The following is a 17,526-nucleotide window of genomic DNA, read 5'->3' on the forward strand; positions in this document are numbered from 1 at the left end:
GAGGGGGGCGGGTGAGAGGGAGGCGAGGGGGCGGGTGAGAGGGAGGCGAGGGGGGCGGGTGAGAGGGAGGCGAGGGGGCGGGTGAGAGGGAGGCGAGGGGGCGGGGTGAGAGGGAGGCGAGGGGGGCGGGTGAGAGGGAGGCGAGGGGGCGGGTGAGAGGGATGGTTGGTTGGTTGTTTGAGGTTAAAGGGACCAAACAGCAAGGTCATCAGTCCCTTGTTTCAAATAGACTCCATTCTGCTAACGGGACATCTCAGTATAGTCAAAAAAATAAAACGGAAAAAGGGGAAACGTAAAAGGGCAGTCACGTTGTCATTAGTAAAAACAAATGAGGGAAGTTGGCAAGAGAACGAACCCAACACTATGCTGAAGCAGCATAGGCAAGACCACCTGTGACTTAAAAGGTATAACTGCTATAATGCAGAAAGTACGTATGGGAATAGAAAAACTAACCAAGCCTTAAAAAGAAGGGGTAAAAACAGAATAAAAGGGAAAGAAAAGAGGATTCCGGTCAGGGAGGTGAATCGGGAATCTCTGAACACTGCCTACAGTGGGAGACACCCAAACACTCACCGCCCTGCCCCAACACCAGAGGGAGATTAAAAACTTTAAAACTGAGAATAAAAACCACTCTCCCGGAGGAAACCTAGAACCAGAGAGACCATCCGGGAATCGTCAGCCAACATCAAAGGTAAAGTGTGGGGGATTCTGTACTTAGCACGCAGAGCCAAAAGAAGGGGGCATTCAACCAAAATGTGGGCCACTGACTGGAAGGCTCCACAACCACATAGCGGGGGTGGCTCATCACGCAAAAGGAAACCATGAGTCAGCCTGGTATGGCCAATGCGGAGACGACACAGTGTGGTCGAGTCCTTGCGGGAGAGGCTAAAGGAAGAACGCCATGGGCCTGGATTCACCTTAATGGCACGAAGTTTATTAGACAGTGGAGTAGCCTCCCAAGAATTGGCCCATGACTGTGCAAAGTGGGATTTGATATGAAGCCGTAAATCCGCTGCAGGAGGGGTTACAGAAAACGGGGGGTAAGTAACTGCTCCCCCAGCCAAACGATCAGCGAGCTCATTACCCGGGATACCCACATGGCCCGGGACCCATAGGAAGTCAATGGAACAAGCAGCACGGTGAAGATCAGCGAGATGGTCATGGATGGCAGAGACCAAGGGATGGCGCGAAAAACACCGGTCAATAGCAAGAAGGCCACTCATCGAGTCCGTACATAACAAAACGCGGTTGTGTTGGGATTGTTTAATAAAGGTAAGGGCCCGGGAAATTGCCATCAATTCCGCAGTAAACACCCCACATGAGGGTGGCAGTAGATGATTTTCCGTTCCAACAAAGGACGTGAAGGCATACCCAACATGATCAGCAGATTTAGAGCCATCAGTGTAAAAAACAACAGCATCCCGAAACTCCCATAAAATTTGGCGGAAAAAGGAACGGAACAGCACCGAGGGGATGGAATCTTTCGGACCGCGGCGGAGATCCATCTGAATTAGAGGCCGAGGAACTAACCAAGGAGGGGTGGAGGGGAGGGAGCGAGGAAGGCAGGACAAAGAAGGTAGCCGAAAATCGCGGTTAAGAGACGCAAGGCGCAGCCCAACCGGTAAACCCGCCTGAGGGCGGGAGTCAGGCGGGCGACGTCCATGGTCTGGGAATAGGATAGAATAGGAAGGATGAGCGGGAGAAGAACGAATAGTAAGGGCATAAGACACCAGAAGCTGGGACCGCCGAACAGAAAGGGGGGGTATCCCAGCTTCAACCAGGAGACTATCAACAGGGCTAGTAGGGAAGGCACCGGTGGCCAAACGGATACCACGATGGTGGACTGGATCCAGCACGTGCAGCGTGGAAGGAGCAGCTGAACCATAAACTTGACAACCATAGTCCAAACGTGACAGAACTAGAGCACGATAAAGACGGAGGAGGAGGGAACGGTCCGCACCCCAGGAGGAGTGGGCAAGGAAGCGAAGGACATTGAGTTTACGGAAACATCCTACCTTCAGGAGTCTGATATGGGGCAGCCAAGTGAGCTTGTTGTCGAAAAGAAGACCTAGGAAACGAAACTGTGGAACCACAGGCAATCTTTGTGCAGCGAGATAGAGCTCTGGATCAGGGTGGACCGTAGTACGGCGACAGAAGTGGACCACCCGCGATTTTAAAGGAGAGAATTGAAACCCGTGTGAGAGGGTGCATGCAGAGGCACGCCGTATAGCCACCTGGAGCTGCCGTTCTGCAGATGGCATCGAGGAGGAACTAACCCAAATGCAGAAATCATCCACATACAGGGCAGGGGCGACCAAGGGACCGACAGAGGCCACAAGTCCATCGATAGCAATGAGGAAAAGAAGGACACTCAAGACAGAACCCTGTGGGATGCCCGTCTCCTGGGTCCGTGGAGAACTAAAAGCAGTACCAACTCGAACTCTGAATGACCGATGGATCAGGAACTGGCGGATAAAAATCGGGAGTGGGCCCCGAAGACCCCACTGATGAAGGGTTAGTAAGATGTGATGGCGCCAGGCCGTGTCATAGGCCTTGCGAAGGTCAAAAAACACTGCAACCAAATGGCGGCGCTGGGAAAAAGCCTGCCGAACTGCGGATTCCAAGCGAAGCAAATGATCGATTGGAGATCGTCCCTCTCGAAAGCCACACTGGTAAGGGGACAATAGATCCCGAGATTCGAGGACCCAAGTGAGCCGACGGGCTACCAGTCGTTCAAGTAACTTACAACCAACATTGGTCAAACTAATTGGCCGATAGCTGTCAACAGATAGGGGGTTCTGACCAGGCTTAAGGACAGGAACCACAATGCTATCCCTCCACTGAGAAGGGAAGTCACCCTGGAGCCAGATACGGTTAAACACCCGAAGAAGATGGTGCCGTTGTGGAGCACTGAGATGTTGAAGCAGCTGGTTATGAATGGAATCTGGGCCAGGGGCCGTATCATGAGAAGAAGATAGAGCAGAAAGAAATTCCCATTCAGTGAAAGGTTCGTTGTAAGATTCTGACTCACAAGTGGTGAAACATAAGGTGACAGCTTCAGCCTGCTGTTTTTGATGAAGGAAAGCAGCTGGATAGGAGGCCGACGCTGATGCCAATGCAAAATGGGTCGCAAGATGTTCTGCGAGAACTAATGGGTCCGTACAAATGTCATCTGGGAGGTGAAGGCCTGGGAGGGTGGACTGCCGATGGCAACCTTGGAGAGAGCGAAGTGTAGCCCATACCCGTGACAGAGGGACAGTGGAACCAAGGGAAGAAACGAATCGTTCCCAACATATCCGCTTGCTCTGTTTGATTAAATAACAGGCTTTAGCGCGAAGGCGCTTAAAGGTAGAAAGGCTGGCTACAGATGGGTGCCTCTTAAAGTGTTGCAAAGCTCGACGGCGATCACGGATGGCAATGGCAATGGCCGTACTCCACCACAGGACTTGCCGACGACGAAATTGTCCAGATGAGCGCGGGACAGCAAGGTTAGCAGCGCGAACAATCGCGTCAGACACGTCACGTAGGACGTCATCGATACAACCCGACAAAGAGGGAGAAAACTCGACCTGTGCAGTATATAGAGGCCAATCGGCGCGGTGGAAAGACCAACGAGGTAACCTGTCCATCAGGGAGCGGGAAGGGAGCGTGATAATCAACGGGAAATGGTCACTATCACAAAGGTCGTCGTGTGGCGACCAGTGTAAGGAAGGGAGGAGAGAGGGAGAAGAAAGAGAAAGATCAATGGCAGAAAAGGTACCATGACCAGCACTGAAATGAGTAGGGGAGCCATCATTAAGAAGGCACAGGTCGTGGTCTGCAATAAATTGGTCTATAAGAAGACCTCGTCTAGATGGAAAGGCACTGCCCCACAAAGGATGATGAGCATTAAAATCCCCAAGGAGGAGGAAGGGAGGAGGAAGTTGCTGAAGAAGGGTGGTTAAGGCAGCAGGTGTAAGAGTCCTGTCAGGAGGGAGATAAAGATTGCATACTGTGACTGCAGAGTCCAAGTGGACCCTAACAGCAACCGCTTCCAATGTAGTTTGGAGAGGAATCCACGTGCTAGCAATGTCTGTACGGACCAACGTACAAACGCCACCAGAAGCCCGCAAGGGTCCGACCCGATTTCGACAGAAAACACGGAACCCATGGAGGGTCGGTGAGTGAGCATCAGTAAAATGAGATTCCTGGAGAACCACACAAGCTGCTGAGTAGGACGAAAGAAGGGATTTCAATTCCGGATGGTGACGATAGTAGCCATTACAATTCCATTGGAGAACCACAGAACGATGGTTTAAATGAGGGCTGAACACGCTAAATCCAGTCATACCGCCGGGTCCCCACCCGTCACCGACAAGGAGGGGGCGACATCCATAAACGACAGGTCAGAATCCGGTTGTGAAGCCAGGGAAGGGACCTCCGGTGACACCAGAGGCTCTTTGTCCCGGGACTTATGTTTCTTCTTCTTTTCAGGCTGAGATCGAGGAGGGCTGTGTGGCATAATGGAGCCAGCTGCAGCAAGATCAGGAACAGAAAGAGACCGGGCGACCTGGGGGCCGATAGACCGCGGCTCTCGCGGTCGTCGCGCTGCAGCAGACCTTTGACCTGGAAGGTGCCGGGAAGGGGCATCCCGGGAGAGGCGCCCTTGTCCGGCAGACGCCGAAGGAGTGGGACACTTCTCCGGCTGGGGAGGGTGAGCAGCGCCCAGAGGAGAAGGTGTGGGAGCCGCAGGGGAGGGGGGAAGGAGAGGGGTCCGGGATGGGGGTAAGGAAGGGGGAGGAAGGGATGAAGATGTAACCAAGGCGTAACTAGATGTCATGGACACAGGGTGCAATCGTGCATATTTCTTACGGGCCTCTGTGTAGCTTAAACGATCAAGAGACTTATACTCCTGTATCTTTTTTTCTTTCTTATAGACTGGGCAATCTGCTGAACGTGGAGAATGACTACCATGACAATTTACACATACAGGAGGGGGAACACAGGGACTCCCCTCATGGAGTGGACGTCCACGGTCACCACAGAGAGGGTCCTGGGTACAGCGAGAAGACATGTGGCCAAAACGCAAGCACTTGAAACACCGCATAGGAGGTGGGATGTACGGCTTCACATCACAGCGATAGACCATAATCTTAACTTTCTCAGGAAGGGTATCCCCTTCAAAGGCCAGGATAAAGGCACCAGTATCAATACGATTTTCTTTAGGACCCTTCTGAACACGCCGAACAAAGTGAACACCCCGCCGTCCGAGATTGTCCCGAAGTTCCTTTATCAGTTTGAAGGATGAGGTCTCTGTGAAAAATAACACCTTGTACCATATTTAGAGACTGGTGAGGGGTAATGGACACGGGAATTGTGCCAAGATGGGTACAGGCACGAAGGGCCGCAGATTGGGCAGCCGAAGCAGTTTTTATCAGTAACGAACCCGACCGCATCTTGCTCAGGGAGTCCACTTCGCCGAACTTGTCTTCAATGTGTTCCACAAAGAATAAAGGTTTGACACTGGTGAAAGTATCTCCATCAGTCCTGGTGCAAACTATATAACGGGGGAAAGGTTTTGCCCCTAGACGACGGGCCTGACCCTCCTCCCAGGGGGTAGCCATGGAAGGGAAGGCCGAAGGGACAAGAGAAGCAGCACTTGAGGAATCAGTACCACGCAGAGAGACGGCCGCAGAAGAGCGGCCAGAGTTTTGGACCCGTATGCGTTTCATCTGCATAGCGTCCGCCCTGATACCACCCACTCCGATCAGGGGCTCTCCTCACGGGCGCCACCCAGCCACAGCAAGGGCCGTCTGGCACGGCGGCCATTGCCAGGAGTTCCGATGCTCCAGGATGACGAGCAACCACTCCAAGGCATGCATGAGGAGGTCACAGCTCAGGTATCAGAAGTGTGATCCCTGTGTGTTCAGGGGGCTCAACCAAAAGGGTACATAGCGACCCCACCACACGGGCTGGCTACCGTGCTGGCTATGCACCCTAGCATCAGACAACGACGTAAAAGAAAAGGTGGAATGTACTAGGAGGGCACACGTCGGAGACACTAGGTAAGGTGCTCTTCCCCAAATGGCTCACACTACGGAAGAGAAATTTTGGAATGGAGGTCAAACCCCAGAGGGGGACCAAGGAATGCCAAAAGGAGGAGATGATTACGCAACAAAGCCGGAGTGTAAAACCAACAGAACCAGGAGGATAGCGGGGGCCAACATAAGCAAGGACACCAATAGAGGGAGAGGAGAGGGCGAGGGGAAAGGGGTATGGAGGGGAAAGGAGGGGAAGGGAAAGGAAATGCAGCCTGGGAGAGAAAGAAGGCTGCAATGGCTCGGGGCCCCGTGCTCGCCACGCACGTATCCACAAAAGAGTTGTGGACCCCCTGGGGGGCGGGTGAGAGGGAGGCGAGGGGGCGGGTGAGAGGGAGGCGAGGGGGCGGGTGAGAGGGAGGCGAGGGGGCGGGTGAGAGGGAGGCGAGGGGACGGGTGAGAGGGAGGCGAGGGGACGGGTGAGAGGGGGAGGGGCTAAAGATGGGGGTGGGGGAGGGAGGGGGAGAGGCAGGATAGAGGAGGCAGGAAGGTGGAAAGGGGGTATGGGGGAGGGAGGGGGGAGAGTGAGAGAAACAGTAATTTGATCAAAAAGAAGGTTATATACAGTGCACTGTACAAAATATATAAATCCTTGTGAAATTAGATCTTTATGTTATGTCTTCATGCATGAGTTTGTTAACTTTTAATTACATTTTACTGATTTATTAAGGTCACATATCTCATCTCATTGTAGAATTACTTCTGAACAAATCTAGGGACATATAAAATAGTAAACAGTGATCACAAAATTAACTTGTTTGTTTTTCAAGTTGTTTGTAATTGTATGTTAATTCATTTTAAGAATAAATATTTGTATAATTGTACTTCATGCTCCACCTGCTACCACATCTAGATTTTATTTTGTAAGAGTGAAGCCTGTAAGAAATTGGAAGTGAATTGAAAAATAGAAAATTGTTACAATCAAAAACAGGTTTTTGTTTAGTTAACATTTTGTAGCAAAAGATGGTTAAACATGGGGAATAAGCCTCCTCCTCAATAGTAGCCCTAATGTGTTTAATATGGTACAATAGATAAAGATAAGACCACGGACACTGCCAACAAAATTGCTGTAGCTTCAGGAAAATTGAAGTAGACAAAGTCATCGAATGTGAAAATAGCATCATTTTATATAAAAGCCCAACATCCAGTTTTTCTAAGCTTAAGAATAGTTTCATATTGCTGGCTTCATAAATTAAACAACATTTTGTTATTTATTAATGTAACTATAGCCACAATTTGTTGGAAACAACTAGGATTTGGTTGCCAGATCCGAATCAAACATTCCTTACCTAAAAAGAGACTCGTACCAGTGTTTCAATTGAGTTAAGAGTGCCAAATAAAAAGATCAATCAATTGAGTTAAGAGTGCCAAATAAAAAGATCAATCAGTTAACTGTAGTTAGGCGGTCTCAAATGAACTGTTGTTGAAACTGAAGCATTATACAGGAAAAATCCAAAATAAAAAGATGCTTAAAACTTTATAGTTACATATACTTCTCAGCAATATCCGATGTAGTTTAAACGATGGAAAGCTCCAGGTTGGAATATCAACAATGTTAGGAAAAGGATAGGCTTCCATTCGCTGCAAAGATGACCCTATGAGATGCAGACAAGCACAACTAAAACGACTGTTACATTATAGCTTTAGACCAAAACCTTTTTCAGCAAAAACACACACAGACATGCACACTCACCTAAAATACACATGACAGCTTCCACTAGCAGCTCTGATGGGTACGCGACTGTCACGTGTATAGCAATTTGGAGTAGGCCACAAAGGAGGAGGGGAAGGGATAACATGGTAAGAGTGAGGGGAAAGAGGAGTGCTGCCTGGTGGGGCATGCAGGGACTAGACCACAGCCTGAAAAAAAAACTGGCAGGTGCAGCATTCGGAGATGGGGTGTGGGAGATAAAATGGAGACCAGAGGAGGAGAGAAGCAGTGACGAGGAAAGACAAGCAGTACACAATGAGGGTGGGGGACATGAAAAGGGAGGTTGTGACAGGACATCAGGCAGAAACTGTAAGGTGGAGGGTGTGGGGACAGTACATACTCTGACAGCCGTACAGCTGTCTGACGGTGTAATTAGAGTACTCTAATATCAATAAGATTTGGTACACATAAAAAACATAAATAAGGACAGTTGAATACCTAAGAGGTCTACATAGAAAAACATGTAGTAAAAAAGCTAAATATTATCAGAAAAATATTTTTCTTAACCTAAATCCCCACTGTGTGTCAGACTCATGGTCCAGTATTTGGGCCAAATGTGATTATCATAAACCCACCCCATGGTACATCTGACGGGCGAAATATAAACATCACAAACCTGGCTGGCCCTCGGTATTTATTTACATTACAATGTATTGATTGATAATGAATCTTTTCTGGTATGTCTAGCACAATTATTACCTGAGCTTTTAATTACTTGTCAAATATTTCACCAAATTTAACCAGATGGATCTTATACACGTGCTTATATCCTGTAAGTCATGCCCGATCGGTACAATGGTGGACTGACTTGCCAGGCTGGATTGCCTCGAAGGCTGAGCAATCGTGTTAATTATTTTATTTTTGTGCCAAATGTGTGCATGGACAGTGACGTTTTGGAACTGAAATTTGAGAACTATTAACAGAGACTAATCATTGTAAGATAATTTCTCATTTAGAATTTTTTGTTAGCAGTACATAAATAAAATCTTAACAGAGTGCTCCTATTAACTCCTTGAATTCCAGTAGCAATAAATATTTCCTTTCTGGTGTGACATGTGAAAATACAGTAAAACTGAAAGCACTGACATTTTTATGTGGAAAGAAATACTACAAAAACTGTGAAGTGATTTTTTTTATATATGAGAACCAAACAGCAGTAATCCAAACATTTTTCCTCCAATGAGAAGGTATAAAGTTTCAACGTTCTGTGTAAACATTCACATTTCTGGAATTTAAAATTATGCTACAGTAACAAGCTGAGAACATACCAGCTCTCATGATTCTGTTATTGTTTTCACAGCAACAGCAGAGGATGACCACTACGTTAATTAAAGTCCTTACTTAAAAAATGATCATAATGAAAAGGATAAGCAATCTGAACACAATTCCACAACTCATGAGTTGTTCGACAACAAGTAGCAATTTTCTTAATTTATGTGCAAGTGTCATTAGTTTGTAAAGTCTCTGTATAATTTTCAAATACATTTACAACTGCCCCAACACCTCTCACGTATTTCAGGGACGTTTTCAGACTCTCACTGTGCTCAATTTCATCACTGCAAGTAATTTATACACAAAGCTGCCATTCATCAAGTAAAAACTCACAAAAAAGTGCTCAATGACGACCAGAAATTCGCCCAACATTACTCACTCCCTTTCTGTGCTAACAACCATTGCCTTCAAAGAGTGCAATACTTTCCTTGCATCTGACAACGACTAGTAGACATATGTGCCTTTAATTCATCTCTCCTAGCACAATGTTTGTTGCAGCGAGGGCACTGAAACTGAGGTTCTTTGCCACAATAGTATTTCAAGTGTCTTTTTAGCCCTCTATGATATTTATAAGACTTCCCACAACTGTGAGAAACAAATCGACAGTGTAATGCAGTGGGAGATGATGCCAATGTCACATTATGCATATAATCACTGCCAAATAGTGACTGAAGACTGTTCATCCCTCCAGTATGAAAATTCTCCCCATGTGAAACATCTTCACTCACTGTCCTGCCCTCCACAATGTCTTCATGAGCACTGTCATCATCATCAGGATAATCACCACCATTATCATCCTGATCATCATCACTGTCCTGTACTTCCACTACTTCTACGTGACTATCAGGCACCTCAGATTCTGTTTCTAATGGTATCTCTTCTGGATGTGCATTCAAATTTGCTGGTTTCTGATGAATTAATACTGTTTCTGGAGTTGAAAACTGTTCCTTTTCTGCAACAATCAGATCAAAAGTCAATTCTTCACGGGAGATCTGCAACTGACTGCGCTTAGAATGATGGGGGACTGGACTGAAAGCTGCTCCACCAGTAGGGTTATTTGATGTAGACAGTATTTGCTGACGAGATGGAAGTCGACAATTACTATCACAGTCACGAGTAATAACATCTTCGAATACATTTCGGCCTGCTCTCTGATCAGAACCACAGTGATTAATATTTTTTTCGTACATTCGAAAGGGATTAGGAACCAAGTCTACTTCCACAGAACTTCTTTCCTGGGACAACACAGTTTGATAGCATTCACTATATGGCTCCATCTTTTCTTCTGCTTCATTTTGAGCTGGGGTAAAGCAAGACACAGATGCAGGTTGAAATGGGAGAGTTTCAGGAGGTACTGATAGTGCATTTCTTCCACTCCCTTTCTGTATGTTGACATCATCTATACATCCACTGTGAGACAGACCCCTTATCTGAAGGGACTCCGAGAGTTTCAGAACACCACTAAACTCCTTTTGCGGTACATTTACTTCACCATGGTACATGAAGTCCATCAAAGCCTTAAGCACATCATATTTTACATCATGCAGGATAATGACTGGATGTTTCACAGAGTTTTCAGTGAACAGTTCCTCTAAGTATGGGCTACAAGCTGAAAGAATTATTTTATGCGCTCTCAAATGCTGCCCCTCAGCACTAATAGTGCAGTCTGTTAACCTCTCACTGTCGAACAGACCACCAAAAAGAGACATCAAAGTAGCTTGATGCTTATTCCACCTCACATGTACATTGTTGCTCTGATCCATGCTGTTTAGCTGTCTCTATGAAATTTCAAGCCCCTGTACAATGCTGACTGCAATACTTAAATGAAACCATTGATTAGGAAAGTTCAGCTTTGTTGGAACAAAATTCAGTAGTTTTCATACTATTATATAAAACTGAGTACATTATTTTAGTGACACAGTTTAATGTCAAAAGGCAATGTACTTGCAAGGGAAAAGACGTAATAAGTTAAAATGTTGCTCATTGTAGTCCTGAAGAGTGCACTCTTCTACCACAATTATATTTGTCTGTGGTACAGGCCTCCTTTCAAATTGCTGACCTCCTTTTGCAGTACTTTTGAGCCACTTTACCTAGTTTGTAAACAACACAGGGTTAATCCAACTACCTTCAAAACTAAATGTTAAAGTAAAATAAAATTTCATTGCACGAGTGTGTGGAAAAATGACTCACAATGTAACTAGGAAAAGTTCAGTTATGTAACAAATGATTACTAGCCAACAAGCATGCATATGAATTTCATAATGGTATTGACAGTTACATAAATCATAATCATCATTATCCCAAACAGATCAATATGAGAAGTATTCTACTTGTTAGAAATATAAAATTCGGACTATAGACAAAATTCACACTTTTCTATCAACTGTAGATCTATTACTATTAAAGTGCAAACAATTTAGTATATTGGGGAAAAAAATAAATAACCTATTTTCTGGATAGGGTCATGTACATTTCAAATGCAATACTTCTTACATTATTATACAATATAGGAAATGGAACACAGGGAAATGGACTTCAAAATCTTCTTCAGTGGAATAATTTTACATATTCATCTTTGTTTGATCATAGTAAATTATTACAACAATATTAATGCAGTGCAACAAATATTTAAAGTAAAATTCTTGGATTTAATGAATTGCATGCATACAAATTACAACTGTTATGAGTTTCCATTCTATGGTGTATTAACTAATCTTATTCCATGACAGAACAAGTAAACTGATGCAACTTCAGTTTCACAGTAGTGAGATACAAACATGACACAGATGTATCAGTAAAAATGGCAGACTTTTTAATCTTCTCTTAAATCAATATATTCTATAAAGACCTAGTCGACATGCGACAATCACAATCTGCTATCGAGTCAAAAATTCAACCGGGAAGAATGTTGTGAAGAAAATAGAAGACAATTCTTATTTGTAATGAACACACAAAATAAATTCACTTCTTTTTTTTTCCTTCCACAGTATGAAATTGTACTTAGTGAAATGTAATGTGTGTACATGCAAAGAGTTAATGATAAAATCTTCACCTGGCAATACAAAGTCCAGTACTAAGTTCTATACTCCAGCATTAAAAAAGTAAATAATTTTTAAGAACACGCATGCTAACATGAAACATCGGCTCCGATCAGTCATATTGTGGCACAGTAAAGTACAGTTAGTCTCAGAGGCAATTTTATGTCGCTGCAGATGTTGTAGGGAGAGGACCTCAGAGGACTCGTTCCCACACTATGCAACACGTCACCGCATGTACTGCAGCGTGCTAACATGTAGTAAGAAGAACAGCTGTACAGCAAACAGTGACTCCTCTTTATCCAGTTTCATTAATCCACGTTAATGAAACTTTGTACTTTCAGTATTATAAATATAGGATTTTACCACATAAATTTCAAGTCAGTATCCTCTGAAATTTTGAAATTACAGAAACATCCTTAACTCACAAAATTTACAGCAATTCCAAACAAAAATTGTTTGCATGTTATTAGAACTGTTGTAGAGTGAATAAAAAGGATATCTGAAGAACAAATATCAGATTTGTGAGCAATTAAGAATGGCTGAACTTTTGACATAATGAACTATAGTTGAGTGAGTCATGCAAATTGACTGAAAGAAAAATTGTGAAAACAGCCGGTAATTATACCAGGAAAGAATAACTTTTAAGGTTCAGTAAAGTTAAGGTTATATGAAGTTCATCTCGTATTTTGGAAATAAGATTTTGCCAGTTAACATAAATTCCATTCAAGCCTGGTGACTGATCAGTTAGGAGATCTTCATAGCCATATGAGAACAGGTATACTTATCACTTTAATTCCCCAATCTGAGAAGAGTGCATTCTCACATTCTGCACCTGGGAGATGTACAGTATGAGGTACAACGGGACATTGTAATTTAAATACCAGTGCTTTACAGTTGACCATTGAGTAATTCCTGCAATTTTGATAAAATGTTGCAAAACATGCAAATTTAATGTAAGTTCTGTATCTTGATGAAATGAAACAAGGCTTTTTTACAACATGACGTAACTATGGCTTACAACACAGACATCACTAATATGCTAAGTAAAGACTATTTGGTATTTTTGACATACGTAACATATTGAATACCGAGTAAAACGCAGGCTGTTTATATCGGGATTTAGTAGCAGAAGTCCTGAATTCAGTGTAAAGTACATGGAAGCAGTTTTGAGATTTACTACTCTTAAGGATATACATCATTTACCTGTTTCAAGTATTTGAGAATCCAACCCCAAAAACTTATAATGAGTTTTTAGCTATTTAATAGCAAATATGAAGCAGTTTAAGGACACATGCAATGTAGTCAGTTTTTCTTGGCTGAGTAACTATGTGTCTTACCTTAGATTAGGCAGTGGACTGTATGAAGCTTACTGACAAGGGAACCTCCCCATCGCACCCCCCCCCCCTCTCAGATTTAGTTTTTAGTTGAAAGTTGGCACAGTGCATAGGCCTTGAAAAACTGAACACAGGTCAATCGAGAAAACAGGAAGAAGTTGTGTGGAACTATGAAAAAGTAAGCAAAATTACAAACTGAGTAGTCCATGCGCAAGATAGGCAACATCAAGGATAATCTGAGCTCAGAAGCACCGTGGACCCGTGGTTAGCGTGAGCAGCTGCGGAATGAGAGAGGTCCTCGGTTCAAGTCTTCCCTCGGGTGAAAATTTTAATTTCTTTCTTTCAGACAATTATTATCTGTCCGTCCGTCCGTCCGTCCGATGCGAGGTAACTGCGCCGTAGTATGGGGACACTACACCTAAACAAACATCGAAACACACGACGTCAGTCGACTACAGTGCACGGAAGAGAGAGTATTCCTGCTAACGAGGCTCCCTGGTTTGCAGTTGACTGTTCGCTACTTTGGACGAGAGTGCATTAAATACGTGAGATGTAATCCGTGGGGTTTTGCGGTGCGGTCGCAAAACACAGACACTAAATTTATTACACTGAACAGAGGCGTCAATGAACGAACGGACAGATCATAACTTTGCGAAAATAAAGATACTAAACTTTTCACTCGAGGGCAGACTTGAACCAAGGACCTCTCGTTCCGCAGTTGCTCACACTAACCACGGGACCACGGCGCTCCTTAGCTTACAGTATCCTTGATGTCGCCTGTCTTGCGTATGAATTACTCAGTTTGTATATTTTGCTTATTTTTTTCATAGTTCCACACAACTTCTTCCTGTTTCCTCGATTGATCTGTGTTCAGTTTTTCAAGGTCTATCCACTGTGCCAGCTTATAACTAAATATGAGGGGGGTGCGATGGGGAGGTTCCCTTGTGAGGTGGGTAAAGCCATCTCATGAGACATTACAGTCACAGGGCTTCAAAATCTGTGTCTTAAGAATATGTTTTGAAACATAGAACAATATCTATTCAGCCAATGTGAAATCCTAAATATTCTTATGTGTCTACAAGCTGTTACAGCAAAAGCACAATACTGACCAACGCCACACGCAGCTTACAAGTTTTAGCTGAAGAACAAGCTTCAATTCATATGTACCTCCAGTTTAGATGTTAGTGTATCTTCCAATATTCCAGCTGTGCAGCAGCAGTTTACATCTGTAGAGAAACGGCAGCCTCAAGAATGCTATTACAGCAGCACTCCTTCAAGAGGGGGGCAGTTTGGCCTGTGCACAGCAAGACATTCACTATGTCACACTACAAGCAAATGGAGTAGTCATGCTTTAAAATATAACATGCTGCAAGTAGTTAATCACATATCACCAATGTAGGAGCAGGAAAAAAAGATACAAATAATAATAAATAAACAGAGGAGATAGTGTTTGTCAAACCCTACTCTCCGTTTGCTTACAAATTATGACTACTATCATGAGAACGAGTAAACTACATCCATAATTGTAAAGGTAATATATTTACAACAACCTTTAAAAAGCTAGCTATGTACATCACACACTATTTTTCAAAGTTGTCGCATTTGTTCTCAATGGGTTAGTGAGTGAGAATTTATATTTCTAATACCTTCTCAAAAACGTCTCCCATTGCTTCTTTGGTCTGTTGTTTGATTGCAGTCTGGACCTCTGAAGAGGTTAGCAGACAAAAACCTGATGGTGCTACATCAGGACAGTGAGTGAGTAAGTTGATAAAGCCCAACCAAATGAATCCAAGAGTTGGTTGGTCGGTCTGGGGACTGAACTGCTGGGTTTATCATTCCTTTTTCCGAGGACACATAGGTCTCAGACGAAAACCATACCCCAAATGAATCACATTACTTAAAATTGGGGAAACAAACAAAAGTTGTAAAATGAACTGCGTAACCACATAGAAGCAGAAAGCGAAAGGAGGAGTCAACGTGAAAACAGTGACTGAAAGGGAAAAAGTGACAGAAGGTGGTAAAAGAATTTAGCAGGTGGCCTGGGCTGGCTGATAGCAAGGATAAAAAAGGATGAGCCAGCCACTCTGCAACACACTAAAATCTCCAGCCTAAAAGCAGAAGGCAAAGAGAAACACAGACAGTAAAAAGACGAACACGAAGTCAAACAGGCAGCACAGGAGGGAACGAGGAACAGTTAAAATTTAGGTAGGGTGAAGGCTTGGCAAAAACCTCCCTCTTAAATAAAATGTAAATCTGGATATCAAAAGTAGTGTGTTTGGAAGGTAAAAAGACAGCCTCAGGGTGGCTAGATTGTGACAGTCCAACAAACTGTGGGCTACTGTTATTCGAGAGCCACAGTGACGGGCAAGTCCTCGCAGCGCAGAAGGTGACAGTAAGTCAGCCAAGTATGGCAAATGCAGAGCCAACGAAGGACAATGAAGCCCTGTGGTTGGCTCACATGGATGACCTAAACACATTTGTTGTCTCCTTGATAACATTTAGTTTATTTGGTATACTTAAGGTGTGCCATTCGGTGTTCCAGATCCCAAAAACTTTATGGCTTAAGACCTATCAGAGGTCAGTCCTCGGTATGCAATCCAAAAGTTGCCTTGTTGCTGTGTGAATATGTGCACTATCATGCAGCAAGCATACTGACCTCATTCCTTTTTCTGTACTGTTCTGTGTAGTTTAGAGAGTTTCACAGTATCACACAGCATCAAGTTTTCCCCTGGGGCAAAAATGTGATAAGAAGAGCCCTCTACATTCACTAAAGACAGCAGGCATGATTTTTCAGGCCAAAACAACTGTTCTGAATTTTTTCACTGATGATAAGAAAGGATATGGATCACTCCATACCAAGCAGTATTGGAAAAAAATAATTGATTGCTCGATCACCTGAAAAAAAATTGATAATTGCTGGGTGAATTCCGTAATGTTTAGTGGTCTCAAAGCCATTTTGTAAGAATTTTTATTGGTTATCATGTACAAACAGTGGCCATCTTTGTTTCAGGTCGCAAGCAGATTCTCGCATTTACAAGCATCTGCAGTTTTTTAAATTATTCAATAATGGGTTGCCCCAGACCTTTCAAATAAGAAGCATGCTGGACTACAAATTAAAACCATGAGTCTAGCTGAATGTATTCCTTAATATATTTGTAATGGCTTAAGTTACTGATTGCAAATTTAAAAAAGAAATGCAATTTTTGAACAATATTTTTCCAAAGATGGAATAATTTCTCAGCCTTAATATTTTTTGTGCTATTAGACAGCACAGTATAGTTGCTTCTATAGATTATCAATGGTGAGATACACTATTTTAAAAAATACATTTCTTAAATTTTTTCATTCTTTGGCCTGCAACATCTTTGTTACAGGACCAGACAGTAAGCAGAAAAGTTATACATTTAATGGACCTTTATGATATCAAACTTCAGTCTAAATTTCAACTTTGAAATTCAATGGAAAGTTATGAAAAAAAATTACTAATATGAACGAAAAATAGTTTCTTAATATCTGCTATATCTGGAATAATGGAATAAATTATATCAATTATATAAACATACAAAAAACACATCAAATTAAGTAACAAACGATTATTTGTTAAAACAATCACCTGCAGAAAGTTTCAGCAGGCTAGCAGACAGCATCTGCAAGTCTGTAAAGGCTTACAGATAAGTCTACATGTTGCCTTCCCCTACCACAAGCATCTGTTCATTCACACTCAGTTAACAACAAGCTCTTGAAGGGTCCACTTTAACAATGGAGTCTCAGTGTTCTTATTAATGAAGCTTGCTATAAAACTGTATGGAGTGTTTCCTAAAGACATTACTTTAATTGAAGATTACTGTGAAGAAGAAGAAGAAGAAGTGTTGTTTCACTTATGAGTTAGCTCAGAGGTTAACTCAACTTGTAAGTATTCTAAAATTAAATACAAACAAACACCCCCCAAACAGGCCATGAAGGCCCAACAGTATCAACCCGCTGCCGTGTCATCCTCAGTCCTTAGGCATCACTAATACATTTACATGCAGTCAGCACAACACTCTTCCGACCATTTTAGTTTTCATGACGTGTCACTATTTCTCAATCAAGTA

At 43.4% G+C, this 17,526-nt stretch overlaps 2 protein-coding genes across 14 annotated transcripts in view; both read right to left on the reverse strand.

Annotated features, from left to right (window-relative positions):
• The window catches only part of LOC124717296 (longitudinals lacking protein, isoforms N/O/W/X/Y-like), a 269,156-nt gene that overhangs the window by 221,257 nt on the left and 30,373 nt on the right, over nucleotides 1-17,526 (reverse strand). For 9 of the 13 annotated variants that reach the window (XM_047244123.1, XM_047244115.1, XM_047244111.1 and 6 more), the window contains exon 2: nucleotides 14,600-14,726. The exons of 2 other annotated variants lie outside the window; for them this stretch is intronic. The gene's annotated coding sequence lies outside the window, so the exon portion shown is untranslated. Of the gene's footprint in view, nucleotides 1-14,541; nucleotides 14,727-17,526 lie in introns of all 13 variants that reach the window. 2 more of the 13 variants (XM_047244114.1, XM_047244119.1) reach the window with 1 other exon arrangement.
• On the reverse strand, nucleotides 9,468-10,823 carry LOC124717215 (longitudinals lacking protein, isoforms N/O/W/X/Y-like). The gene has a single exon (XM_047244002.1). The coding sequence runs from the start codon at nucleotides 10,821-10,823 to the stop codon at nucleotides 9,468-9,470; it is 1,356 nt and encodes a 451-aa protein (XP_047099958.1).

This window comes from Schistocerca piceifrons, chromosome 9, assembly GCF_021461385.2.
Source record: "Schistocerca piceifrons isolate TAMUIC-IGC-003096 chromosome 9, iqSchPice1.1, whole genome shotgun sequence".
Taxonomy (NCBI): domain Eukaryota; kingdom Metazoa; phylum Arthropoda; class Insecta; order Orthoptera; family Acrididae; genus Schistocerca; species Schistocerca piceifrons.

Excerpts from the sequence above, each read along its gene's own strand:
- LOC124717215 (XM_047244002.1), bottom strand. The coding sequence starts at position 10,823 with ATGGATCAGAGCAACAATGTACATGTGAGGTGGAATAAGCATCAAGCT.